This window comes from Suncus etruscus, chromosome 1 (assembly GCF_024139225.1).
Source record: "Suncus etruscus isolate mSunEtr1 chromosome 1, mSunEtr1.pri.cur, whole genome shotgun sequence".
Taxonomy (NCBI): domain Eukaryota; kingdom Metazoa; phylum Chordata; class Mammalia; order Eulipotyphla; family Soricidae; genus Suncus; species Suncus etruscus.
In genome coordinates, this window is record NC_064848.1 from 148886677 (window position 1) to 148900604 (window position 13928).

Genomic DNA, 13928 nt, shown 5'->3' on the forward strand with positions numbered 1-13928 from the left:
GAAATACCAACCACCAAACCCAGGTAACATGCATGGCATAGATGGAGAGTGTGTGGCTGTGCACAGCACCTGTTTCAAAGTGCAGTTACCCCCTCAATCCTCACAGTGGGCCTTGGATGGGGAAGGTAAGGTGTCAGGTCAGAGGCTTGCTCCAGATCATTCCAGCAGTCAGGGAGTGGGGGCTGACTTGAACGTGGAACTAGAATGCTTTTGGGGCCAGATAGTCGGCACAGCATTTAGGAAAGACGCTTGCCTTGCATGTGGCTAGTCCAGATTCCATTCCTGAGCCCCACCAGGAGGGATCCTTGAGCATAAAACCAGAAATAAGCCCTGAGCATTGCTGAATGTGGGACCCCAAAATAAAAACAAAGAATGAAAGTGCCATAAAGCACAACTTTAAGCTTCTTTTTTGTTTTTTTCTTAAATCTCCTTTTATTGTGATGAGAATAGACATGAAATTATTTTTTCTGAACATGTTTAAAGTGTACAACAGTGCAACTGGTTCTGGGCAGGTTACAGTGTAATGTGGCAGACTCGGAGGCTAGCCTTGTATTTAAAGGATAATTTAGGCCTGTGGGTGAGAGACTGCCCATTCCCTCAGCCCCAGCTCCCTTCCCCTCCGCCCCTGCAACCACCTCTCCCACTTCCTTCTGATGAGTCAGGCTGGTGAAGACCCCCATCTAAGAGGCTCTTCCTTGCAGAGGTCACATGCCTTCTTTATGAGGCAGCATGCGCTTGCCATGTCATCATGGTCACACACATGTTGATTCTATGGCTTGTGAACTGCTGTAGCTGAGGAAGAGAGGTGGATGTCTCTTCTAGGACTGGGCTTTGGTTCTTCTGGATAAATGCCTGATGCGGTGACTGCTTGGACCTAGGAATCTGCATCCTGCTTTCCACAGCACTGGTCTGCCTTCCAGCTGGCCATGCAAAGGTCCTGTGGCTTCTCCAGACCTGGCCAACCCCAACGTAGATTCTGTGACTGCAGATGGACAGAGGTGAGCTCACCTCGCCTATAGCCTTGATGTGCATCTCCTCTGATGGTGAGCACTTTCTCACACAGCTGTGGGCCACTTTGGTCTTCTAAGAAATCAAGAGGCAGGGCTGGAGAGATAGCACGGTGGTAGGGCATTTGTCTTGTACGCATCCAACCCCGGATGGACCTTGGTTTGATTCTGAGCATCCCATATGGTCCCCCGAGCCTGCCAGGAGCTGATTTCTGAGTGCAGATCCAGGAGTAACCCCTGAGCACCTCCAGGTGTGACCCCCAAAAGCCTCCCCCCCAAAAGAAAAAAGAAATCAAGAGGAGGCCTGCTCCTTTGAAAATCAGGTTATGTTGCTTTGCCACTGAGCTGTCCTAGCCTAGGCACTGGCTGAAACCTGGATGCATCCCTGAGTGTTCTAGCTGTTCCCCATCCCCCCACATGACATGGTCACAACCCTCTTTTCTCAAGGGTCTTGGGCTGGGAGCTGATGCCTGCAGGTCAAGAAGCTCCTTTCGGTGTCATAAGCAGATCTCATGGGTGAAAGTCATTTGTGAAAGCAAGTCCACAGTTTAAATTTGGTGTCTATATTGCCCTCCAAATGTACGAGGCACACATTTGTGTATGTGTGTGTGTGTGAGCAGACACACACATATACACATACAACCACTAAGGCCATTTTTTGTATGATCACCTTTCAAAGAAATCAGAAATAAGTTCTAGGAGGACACAGAAGGTGACTGGTGCTGGGGCGCCCATAGCTCTTTACTCTAGTTGCATTTCCTTTTATTTTAAATCCTTGTTGCATTTTTGACAACTGTGATGCTCAGAACCAGGAGAAACCATGGTCTCCATGTCCGGCAGTTGCTGTCCCAGTGACCTGAGACACAGTCCTGAGAGACAGTGATTTTTCTATAAGATGTTCTGGGTTTTGGCTGTAACCTGCCCAGACTCAAATACTTTCCTGTTTCTGGGGCCTAAATCAAATTTCATTTTTGGAGTTTTTGGGTCATGACCAGTGGTGCTCAGGGGTCACTCCTGAGGGTGCTGCATGCAGCTCAGGGGACCACTATGTGGTGCTGGGGATTAAACTGGGGTGTTGGCTGTGTGCAAAGCTGTGTGCAAACCTTAACCCCTGTGCAATTTCTCCAGTTCTCTGAACTGATTTTTTTTTTTTTGTAATGGCAGCAATCTTTTGATATCTAGAAACCATTACAATCTCATTCTGTAAGCTTCCTGTTCTAGCAATGAGTAGCTGAATTCCCTCACAAGGATTCTTTGGCTCTGCCTACAGGGTGGCTCTGCTATTTGTCCCTGTCTCATGCAGGTAGCCCCTTAGGTTCCAAAGGTGCGAAACTCTTGTGCTCAGTAGCCACCTTTCCTGTCGAGTCCCAAGTCATTCTGGATGTCACTGAAGAGGGCAGTACATTTCTGCTCTGCTGCTGATTTTTGTGTTGGGTATCACTTATGCTCTGTTCTCGTCATGGTCCTGTGGCAAGGAGAGGTCCTTGTTCTCTCTCCCCACACATATGTGGGACTCCTCCATCCACTCCAGACCATGCATGTCCAATTCTGTGTAAATTCCATTCTCTTGAGAGTCCAGTCTACTTAGTGGTCAGATTTTCAAACAGAAAATCTGTTGCTCCCTTACTTGTGGTCCAGGGTGATGAGAGATTACTGTGGCCTTATTTTCTGCTGTCCTTAGCTTCAGGGCCCCAAGCATGTGAAATGCAAACTCTCCCAGTAAGCTTGACACCCAACCCCACTGTGAGCCCACAATAAGCATGACTGGGTGCTCATGAAGTGGAGGTTAGGGAGATGATGGTAGTGGTGTGATCACAGAAGAAAGGGAGGTCAGAAGTGCAGTGTTGGGGTCCTAGATGCCCCCTTCCCTCTCCCCCTGTCCCCAGCTCAGTGCAAAGAACAGTTGCCTTTAGTATATTCTTCTTGAAACATAGGGAAGAATTCAGGGGAACTACTAAAAGCAAGGGGAGGACAGATGCCCTAATAAAACACATACCAGCTCGTGAAGAAAAGCAACACAAAACAAGCCACCTAACCATTACAGAGATGGGAAAGGAAGCCCTGGGGCAGGGACAGCTCCTGAAGGCAGGTTTTAATCAGCCTATGGCACATTTTGCAATGATTTGGAGTAGGGGAATTTAATATCTAATCAAAAGAACCTGTGATTGCTAATTAGTGACATGGCATCCAATCAAGGATGAAATAATCCGGAGGGGTAACTGCAAAAGTTTGGTTTTGCATTTGGTCTGGGTGCATGGGCAGTTCTGGCTGGGAGGTAGGGAAGGTTTTCTCTCCCAACCAAGCCTTCAGTTCTGGGGTCAACATGTTGGGGTCCTGAGGTTTTGGGTGCACAAGACTGCACACGACCTGGGAATGGATAGCTCCACGAGCTGAATGTTCTTTTTTTTTTTTGGTTTTTGGGTCACACCCGGCGGTGCTCAGGGGTTACTCCTGGCTGTCTGCTCAGAAATAGCTCCTGGCAGGCACGGGGGACCATATGAGACACCGGGATTCGAACCAACCACCTTTGGTCCTGGATCGGCTGCTTGCAAGGCAAACGCCGCTGTGCTATCTCTCCGGCCCGAGCTGAATGTTCTATAAGGGCAAGACCCAAGGGTTTCTCCCCAGGCTGTCCAAGCACAAAGTATGCTCTGAAGCATGGCTGGAAGGCTGGGAAGATGCTAGGGAGACAGACAATAAATATTTCTACACAATAAATATTCCTTCCTTCTCCCAGGGAAGCACACTGAGACGAAAACATATCCTTACTCCTTTGAGATAAACAGCAGCACTCAGGGTGAAGAGCCAAAGGCAGCTTGAAAGATTAGGTTAATCAGACACTGGGAAATTTCTGATTAATTGGACAATTAGGGCCATTTCTGGCAATGGAGAAAGATGGCGACTGACAGGGAATCAAATCAAAAGCTGAAAGCGAAGATTTTGCAGCTACTGGGGGTGGAAGTGCACTGGCCCCCACCCCATTCCCTCGCTCCCTGGAATTTAGGGCCTTAAGGCCTCCCCCAAACATTCTGACATTTGGGAGATGATGTTTGAAGACCTCATGTGAGGTGGTCTCGTTAGGGCCCATTTCTGGGCCATCAGCTTGCAACTGGCAGTACATCAGGTCTCCAGCACGTGGGTCCAGTATCCCTCCCGGTGGAACCGGAGTGCAGTCAGGTCTTCAGGGGGGGAGCGGGGCATGAGCCTCACCTGGTGGGGGGCGTGCTTTTGCTCCTCCTCCTCATCCGTGTCACTGCTGATGGTGATGACGCTGACGGTGGGGCTTGGGGTGTCAGGGATGACTATGGTCTGCCGCTGCCGCTCCCGGGTACTGCTCGGGGCACCGTCTCCCCAACCGCAGGTGACGGAGGAGCTGCAGGCCGGGCTGCCGTGCACCAGGGCGCAGCGTGGCGGTGTGCTCTCCTTCACTCGCTTGGATCGCTGTGGGGAGCTGACAGCCTGGGAGGAGGACACCTCACAGGTGGAGACGTTTCTGGAACGACAAAGCCGCCCGCCATGAATTCAGGGAGGGAACCTGGGGTGGTGGGGAATAAACTCTGGGCCTTGCAGGCACACATGTGCTTGTCATTGAGGTCATGTCTTCGGGCCACCAAAAATGGTCTTTGCATCCACCTCTACAGTAAAATTCTTTATCAAGCCGCCATTTATTTATTTATTTATTTATTTGTTTGTTTTTGGGTCACACCTGGCAGCGCTCAGGGGTTACTCCTAGCTCTAAGCTCAGAAATCGCCCCTGGCAGGTTCAGGGGATCATCTGGGATGCCGAGATTCGAACCACTGACCTTCTGCATGCAAGGGAAACACTTTACCTCCATGCTATCTCTTCGGCCCCTCAAGCCTTCTTTTAAAAATTTTATTTTGGGGCCGGAGCGATGGTGGAAGGGTGCCTGCCTTGTACCCAATAACCTAGGATGGACCAAGATTCGATCCCCCGGCGTCTCATATGGTCCCCCAAGCCAGGAGATATTTCTAAGCTCATTACTAGGAATAACCCCTGAGCATCACTGGGTATGGCCCAACCCCCCCCCCAAATATTTTATTTATTTTTTTGTTTTTTGGGTCACACCCAGCGGCACTCAGGGGTTACTCCTGGCTCTGTGCTCAGAAACTGCTGCTGGTGGGCTGGAGTGATAGCACAGAGATAGGGCATTTGCCTTGCATGCTGCCCACTTGGGATGAACCCAGGTTTGATCCCTGGCATCTCATATGGTTTCCTGAGCCTGCCAGGAATGATTTCTGAGCACAGAGCCAGGAGTAACTGGTGAGTACTGCCGGGTGTGGCCTAAAAATATACACACATGGGGTTGGAGAGATAGCATGGAGATAGCATGCAGAAGGATGATGGTTTGAATCCCGTCATCCCATATGGTCCCCCAAGCCTGCCAGGAGCGATTTCTGAGCGTAGAGCCAGGAGTAACCCTTGAGCGATGCCGGGTGTGACCCAAAAACAAACAAACAAACAAACAAAAATAAACACACACACACACACACAAGAACTTGCACATGTGCAAAAACTGCTCCTGGCAGGCGTGGGGGACCATATCGGATGCTGGGATCAAACCTGGGTTTATACAGGATCGGCATCATGCAAGGCAAACACACTATCGCTATGCTATCACTCTGACCCCAAGCCTTTTTTTTTTTAATTTAAAGTCTTTTTTTTTTTTTTTCCCCATCAACACCTGGTAAAACTCAGAGCTTATTCCTGGCAGTCTTGGGGGACCACATGGGATGCCAGTGATACAATCCAGGGTCCATTGTGTGCAAGGCAGGAGCCCTACCTGCTGTAGTAATGCTAAGGTCCCTTTATCAAGCCATTTCTGGCAACCTCAACAGCCAAAGCCAGTAACCTTCGCTGACCTTGGAAATACCACTACAGTACAAGACCAAAGGCAGCCAGTATTGAAACTGGAGACTGCTAGGTTGTCCTTAAAGGTTGTAGCACCTTTTAGCTGAGGAGAGGACTATCAGATGGAAATAATTAGTTACAGAGACCTGCATTTAATTTGCTATCTAGTAGCCTAGATCAGAAAGGAAAGGAACTCCCCTTTTGAAGGGCTGGCGGTTAAGCCTTACTAAAACGACTGTTCCTTTGTTGGTATTTCCAAAACCTATGTATTTGTTGTCGCTAATATGTTTTGTTATGTTTTGCCATCCCAGCAGGGAAATCGCTCTGCTTGGCTCTTATATACCAACGGCACGCCTGGCTGTATCGCCGGAAAGGAAGAACCTTCTGGTTTTTCAGATGGTTTTGCCTCAGGAAGGGTATTAAAATTAGACAGAGACATGCATTTTACTAAAGGATGATCTTGACATGCGCTGGCAATGAGCTTTCCTAAAACCCAGCTGCGTGGTGACAGGAAGGAGGGGGCTTGCAAAAAAGAACAGGTTGCTAAGTCCTCACTGTCTCTTAGTTTAGCCAGAAAAGGGCAAGCATGGGACCCAGAGACCCTGCACAGTGGGAAGGGTATTTGTCTTGCATGTGGCTGACTCAGGTTCAATCCCTGGCAACCTATATGGTCCACCAGTTCTACCAGGAGTGATTTCTGAGCTCAAAGCCAGGAGTAACTCCTGTGTACTGCTGGGTGTGGCCCCCAAACAACAACAACAAAAAGATGAGGATGCTCAGCTCTGCCTGTCCCAGCCCAGGATTCTCAGCTCACCTGGCTGCCATGCCAGAGAATGCAGCTGAGCATGTCACAGAAATGTATGGCAGTTAGGTATCTGGGATGGATCTCCCAGTCCCAGGCTCATCAGATACCTCCACACATAAAGAACATTGGGAAGAAGAATGACAAATTTCTTTTCATTCCCTTTTTGGGCCAGTGCTCAGGAGAACCAAACACAGTAAAGTAGGGTTGGCCTCCTCTGTCAGGTATGTCTCTAGCTTCAAGGATGACAACTTGAAAGGAAGTCAGCCTGGGGATGGAACTCATGTTTATATTTTTGAAATATATTATATTTTGACAAAAAGGTCATTTCTGTCACCTGGCTGAAAAAGGAAGCAGAGAAACAAATGTTGAGAGTTGTCCCTGTATTACCTTGCTCTCATCTAGCCCAGACATGCCTACCAGCAATCAGGGTCTCTCAGCTGGGTGCAAAACGACACACAACCTTGATGTACTTTCAAAAGATCAATAACCTGGGCTGAAGAGATAGTACAGTGGGTAGGGCACTTGGTTTTCATGAAGCCTACCCAGGTTGGATCCCTAGGATTCCATATGGTTGGTCCTCTGACCACAGCTGTGAGTCACTCCTGAGCATTGCTGGGTGTGGTCCCCAGACCAACAAAAAAGAGAATAAATAGATCATTGTTCTGCTGGTGAATGTTTAGGAGTAGTCAAAACTTTTACATCTATTTAAGAAAGTCATTAAAGGAGATAAAGTTCCAAAGAAGAAGCTGAGAGGCATGGGTTCAATCCCTGGCATCTCATAGGGCCCTTCAAGACCCACCAAGAATAATTTCTGAGTGCAGTGCTAGGAATAACCCCTAAGCATCGCTGGGTGTGACTCCAAAACAAATGAAAAACAACAGCAAAGACAAAATCCAAAGAAAGAGTTGGGATATAGCTCAGTATCCAAGCACTTGCCTCGCATGTGTGAGGCCCTGGGTTTAATCCTTGGCAGGCACAAATATCAGAGATGTTGGGAATTGGAGTGATATAGCAGGTGGGTTACTTGCTTTGCATGTGGTCAGCCCGGGTTCCATCTCTGGCACCCCATATTGTCCCCCAAACACTGCCTGGAGTAATCCTTGCTTGTAGAGGCATGAGTTATCCTTCAGCACTGCTGGGTGTGGCCCAACATCAAATTAAAAAACCTCAACCCACATCAGAAGTGTTTCCCTCGGGGATGGAGTGATAGCACAGCAGTAGGGCATTTGCCTGGCACGTTGCAGACCCTGGATGGACCCAGGTTTCATCCATAGCATCCCATATGGCCCCTGGAGCTTGCCAGAACCGATTTCTGAGTGCAGAGTCAGGTGTGAGCCCCCGCCCCCAAACGAAAAAAGGTAGCGGGAAGGCATGGCCCAAGGCCCAAGCACCAGACCGTTTGCCCCAGGCCTACTCAGGATGCTGCCAAGATGCAGAGGGTCAGTACTTTGCTGATCAATAAGTGCTTACAGCTGGAGAGGCACGCCAAGAGGCCAACCTGGGTTCTGGCCCTCCTCTGCTTCCCAGCACCTCTGGGAATAATCCCTGAGCAGAGCAGGGAACAGCCCTTGAGCAGCCTGGGCTGCTGGACACTCCCTGCCCCATGCCAGGCCCAGCCAAGAAGTCCTCCTCCCTCCCCTACCTGGAGGACTGGTGTTGCTTGCTCTTCCGGGACGAGGTGGTGCTGGTGGGCTGCTGGCGCATCACGTGGGCCACACCCACATTCAGGGGCTGGGCCGTGGGCAGGGTCACGTGGCCCGTCAAGAGTGCTGGCTGCTGCATGATGGGGTTGTAGTGGCTGCCGTGGGCGTGCGTGTTCCTGGTGGGGAGTCGCAAGACAAGGCTTGGTTAGCGGAAGGTCCCTCTCCAGTGGGAGGGCCCAGGTACAGTCAGGAGTGGGGAGCCAGTATGCCCCAGCTCTCCAACACTGTGGTGGTGTGGGTTTGAAGGGGCTCAGCCGCAAGAGGGCTGTGCGTGAGTGAGGATGTTGCAGGAATGCAGTTCAAATTCTCTCTCTTCTCTCTCTCCTCTCTCTCCTCTCTCTCTCTCTCTCTCTCTCTCTCTCTCTCTCTCTCTCTCTCTCTCTCTCTCACACACACACACACACACACCACTTTCTACACAAATACACACGCATACACCCCACTTTCCAAACCTCCTCCCTCTAATTGACAGTTGCTTCCTTTCATTTGGTTTTGGGGCCATACCTAGCGATGCTCAGGGTTTACTCCTGGCTCTGCATTCAGGAATCATTCCTGCAGGGCTTGGAGGACCATAAGGGAGACTGGGGATTGAACTGTTCCTGCTGTCTTATCTCTTGCCTTATCTCTCTGGCTGGTGTATTTCATTTCAAAACTGACCTTTGTCCCTCTGATGTCCGTAGGGCAGGGGAGCCCAGTTCTCTGATCTGGACCTCATCGGGGGATGTGAGGAACCTACTCTGAAGACCAGGAGCCATGCGTGTGCATCTCAGGAGTTTGGAAGTATCAGCAGGCCCTTTAATTCTCAGTGTCTCAGGCAGTGCTGCACCTGATCCATTCATTACACATTGGCTGAATGACTGAGATTACCTGAAGGTTGACTAGCCCTAGTCATGAGGCATTAAACCAAAACTAATAGCTGTCAACACATCTTGATAAGAAAGGAGGGCATTCATAGTCATGGCAATGGGTTAATTTTTAGGAATCTTTTTATTTTTATTTTCTGTCACACCCGACGTCCTGGGGTTTCTCCTGACTCTGCACCCAGAAATCATTCCTGGCAGGCTTGGGGGACTATATGGGATGCCAGGGATCGAACCTAGGTCTGTCCCAGGTCAGCAGCATGCAAGACAAATGTCCTACCACTGTGCTACCACTCTGGATTTTTAGGGATCTTTACAGGGTGCTACTGCCCTCTTGCTTGATCCCCTCTGACCCTGGGAGAAGTGGCTGGGGGTTACAACTGGTAAAGTTTGCCAGGAGCCCCTGAGATCACTTGGTCTCAGAGGCCTCGGAACTCATCCAAGCTCCTGAGTGTTTGGGAGGCAGGGATGAGGGATTGCTGCTTTTTGTATGATAAGAGAAGTCAGTCCTGACCTCTGCTAGGGTTCTCATGTTTGTAGCCTGCTCTTGGCAGAGAAGAATTTCAGGGGGCGACAAAGAGTAAAGTAAAAGATGACAAGGAAAATGTAGCACATTCAAGAACAAGGAGCTGAAGATAGTACAGCAGGGAGGGTATTTGTCTTGCATGCAGCTGACCTGGGCTCAATCCCTGGCACCCCGAGGGTCCCCTCCGCACCACCAGCAGTGATTCCTGAGTGCAGAGACCGGAGTAAAAGCCCTGGGCATCACTGAGTTTGGCCCGTTCCCCAAAAGTGTGAATTGGTGTAAAAGCCTTGTGAAAGAAAAGGACACATACAACCCAGGCGGGAGATGGTGAATCTAAAATGGAACTCGGTGCTTGCTCTGCAAAGTGTTTTACAGCTGGGCTTTCCTATGGAGAGTCTGGATTTAATATGGACTTAGAGGCTAGGACTTAATCAAGAAGAGATATTTTGGGCCAGGAATGACAGCATGGCGGCAGGGAATTTGCCTTGCATGGAGCTGATCCGGGACAAACCTGGGTTTAATCGCTGGTATCCCATATGATCTTCCGAGCCTGCCAGGAGTGATTTCTGAGTACAGAGCCAGGGGTAACCCCTGTGTGCTTCCAGATGTGGCACTCCCCCCCCCCAAAAAAAAGGAATATATATGCCATACCCAGTGACACTCAGGGATTATTCCTGGCTCTGCACTCAGAAATTGCTCCGGCTCAGGGGACCATATGGGATGCCGGGGGATGGAACTGCGGTCCGTCTTGGGTCAGCTGTGTGCAAGGCAAATGCCCTACCACTGCACCATCACTCTGGCACAAGAAGGGATATATTTGAGCCCCAGCAATGTTCTGCATTAGAGTCTCAGCTGGCCTTGGGTTCTGCTGGCATGCCTCCTGACCAGGGGTGGGGTATGTCTGGGTCTCCTGGAGTTGTAGACTCAGGCTGGTCTTAGTGTGGACTGGGTTTTGGAGCAGGGTGAGAGAACTTCTTTTCAGACCCCATCCTGATTTTCTTCCCCACTGCCTTGTCTGGGTTCTTTCCTGCCTACCCAATCTGGAGTGAATTGGGGTCCCAATGTGAGTTTCCCCACAAAAATAGAAAATAAAATGATCCATTTGGAGACCTGTCTGCAAAAGACCATTTGAAATATAATAAAATGGAAATCTAAGGGATAATTTAGTTGGATTAAAAAAATAGTGAAATTTACCTTTGCAATGGATGTTGGGTCTTTTATTTTATGGCTGCAATTTCCTCTACAGCCATGGTTTTCCTATTCCTTTGAGACAAGCCTAGCAGTAGTCATTCCCTTTTGTTTATTTGCCAAGACACAGTTACCCTTTGGCAACAAAGGAATCAGAGAGAGGTTGTAAAGAAAGTGTACCATTGCCCAATGACTGTATCTTCTGACAGTGAGGACAAGTGAGTGAGCTTGAAGGAACAGCTATGGGAGAACTGTGGAATGAAATAGCTGTCTGTGCTAACGGAGAATAAACTATGGTATATGGATGGGATTAAAGGTTGAGGAGCATCCCTATTTGGTTGCTGTTTTCATGAGGGCAGGCTGCTGTCTGGCTGGCATAAAGTGGAGGTTTGAGAAGGGAAGAAACAGTTTCTTATATAGCTTGTTGTGACCTGTTCTTTTTTTTTTTATTGTTGTTGTTGTTCTGGGTTTGGTATATGTAAATAAATTCAGGTCAGGAGCTCTGGGGTTTAGCTTAATCAAAACTCCCACGACTCAAAAAATTGTTCTGTCAGCTCTACTTTACTGAAAAAGAAACCCAAGGTTCAGAAGGCTGAGAGGGGGACCGGAGAGATAGCACAGCAGTAAGGCATTTGCCTTGCATGCAGCTGACCTGGGACGGATCTGGGTTTGATTCCCAGCATCCCGTGTGTTCCCACAAGCCTGCCAAGAGCCATTTCTGAGTGCAGCACCAGGAATAAGCCCTGAGTGCCTCCAGCTGTGGCCCCAAAACAAAACAAAAACAAAACAAACAACCAAAACACACACACAAAACAGAAGATTAGAGGCTTGTGTCAGGCAAGGCACCAGATCCAGATGCCACCTTAGATGTACCAGGTCGGAAAGTGCTTCTGCAACCACTGGGTGGTGGATGGGTGTGTCTGTGGGAAGTGAAGCTGAGTCCGAACCGGGCCCAGAGGACCTGCAGAGCGGGTGTGGCTGGGGTTGGATTTCCAACTCCCTTGAGGGACTGTCTAATATGTGCTGTCCCATATTTGGACTGAATAAGCGACAGCCCAGAGGATCATGGGAAATGGGGGATGACTTGGGACTTGCCATTAGTCTGCATAGAGAGGCACAGAGGGACATAGGGGATGTCGGGATGAGGTAAGTGAGAGATTCATGGAGACATGGAAAGTGAACACAGACCACAGCAACTGTGGGTGAAGAAATTGGTGAGAGAGGCAGGTGGGGGAATGTGGCAACTGGTGGGGGTGGGACAGACTGGGGCCACCCAAGGACTATGGACTGAAACTGACTTGCCAGAGTCCACCCATCCCCTCTACTGTCAGACCTTTCCCTGGGGTCAGACATGCCCCAACAACCCGAGGACACTTGGGACAGCTTAGAGAGCTTGGGGAGACACTTTTCTGCAGCCTTTCTAGATCAAGTTTTGTTTTCAGGGTGGAGAGCTAAGTTCTGGGAAATACTCACACACTAAGTGCTGAGTCCCCTAAATCACACGTAGGGTGGGGACAAAGGGATGAGGCTGATTTTCCTGGTAGGTTTATTTATTTTTGGTGTGGGTTCATTTAGTGACATCTCTCTTGGGGTGGGGGGTGTGGTGATAACTCAGTAGAAGAAGCACAGGAATGGCACGGAAGAGGTGGAGACCCTTCAAACACACTCTCTCTCTGTCTCTGTCTCTGTCTCTCTCTGTCTCTGTCTCTCTCATCAAGCTAGACTTCTGTTACTCAGAAAATTCTCTGCATTGGAAAGAGTTCCCTCCAAGCCAGGGAATTCAGGAACAGACCACCAGTGCACCCCATCCCAGACACACATCCCTGCCAACTTACCTCCAGTCGGCCAACTGCTGGGTGCCTGCCATAGTCTCGGGGATCACAGCATGCTGAACCGATGTGTGGGTGGCCACGCCTGTCAGCTGCTGCCATGCGGGGGGCAGCAGGATCTGCTGGGTGCCGCTCGGCCAGGTCTGCTGTGGGATAGAGGACATAGGCACTGGGTCACTGGACTCGTGGAGATGGGCCAAAGTGTGTGCAGCAAGGGGATGAGGAGCATTTGAAGCTTTTGTTCAGTTCTGGAAGTTAGTTTATAGGTTGATTTTGGGGAGTAAAGTGGCAGGAAGCCTGGATTTTTGTTTTTTTGTTTTTGTTTTTGGACCATACCTGGCAGCGCTCAGGGGTGACTCCTGGTTCTATGCTCAGATACTGCTCCTGGAAGGCTCAGGGGACCACATGGGATGCCAGGGCTTGAACCCAGATTCATCCTGGGTTGGCAGCATGCAAAGCAAACGCCCTGTCACTGTGCTATCACTACAGGCCAGTTTTGTTTTGTTTGCTTTTTTTGTTTTGGATTTCTGGACCACATCTGTTAGTACTCAGAGCTCACTCCTAGATCTGCTGTCATTGATCACTCTTGGTAGGCTTAGAGAAACCGACAGTATGGGGACCAGGGATTAAACCTGGGTTAGTCTCATACGAGACAAATTCCCTATCTACATTGAACTGTGGCTCCAGCCCCAGGAATCTGTGTTTTTGAGTGTGGTATGAAATGATTCAGACAGAACACAGTCATGTGTTTCAAGGAACATGCACACTGCACCCTAGGAACTCCAGCCAGTCATGACCCCCTAATGGCTGTAGGGGTTTCCATTTATTCACACCTCACTGTTTGGGGCGAGTGTCCCCTGGACTAGCATGCAAATGGGTCAGGGCACCTCGCTCCTTGACACAAACACTGAAGTGATTAAAATCCAATACATTGGGGCTGGAGCAGTGGTGCAAGCAGTAAGGCCTTACACATGGCTAACCTAGGATGGACTGCGGTTTGATCCGTGGTTCAATCCCGTGGTTCAATCCCCCAGCATCCCATATTGTCCCCCAAGCCAGGAGTGATTTCTGAGTGCATAGCCAGGAGAAACCTCTGAGTGTCACTGGCTGTGGCCCAAAAACCAAAAACCAAAAAAAAAA

The 13928-nt window shown here is 49.5% G+C and overlaps 1 protein-coding gene across 1 annotated transcript in view; it reads right to left on the minus strand.

Annotated features, from left to right (window-relative positions):
* The window catches only part of HIPK2 (homeodomain interacting protein kinase 2), a 172531-nt gene that overhangs the window by 11232 nt on the left and 147371 nt on the right, over nt 1–13928 (minus strand). The window contains exons 10-12 of the mRNA XM_049775970.1: nt 12795–12934; nt 8325–8501; nt 4213–4500 (exon numbers count right to left, since the gene is read on the minus strand). Of these exons, the coding sequence (XP_049631927.1) occupies nt 4213–4500; nt 8325–8501; nt 12795–12934 (605 nt within the window). The remainder of the gene's footprint in view (nt 1–4212; nt 4501–8324; nt 8502–12794; nt 12935–13928) is intronic.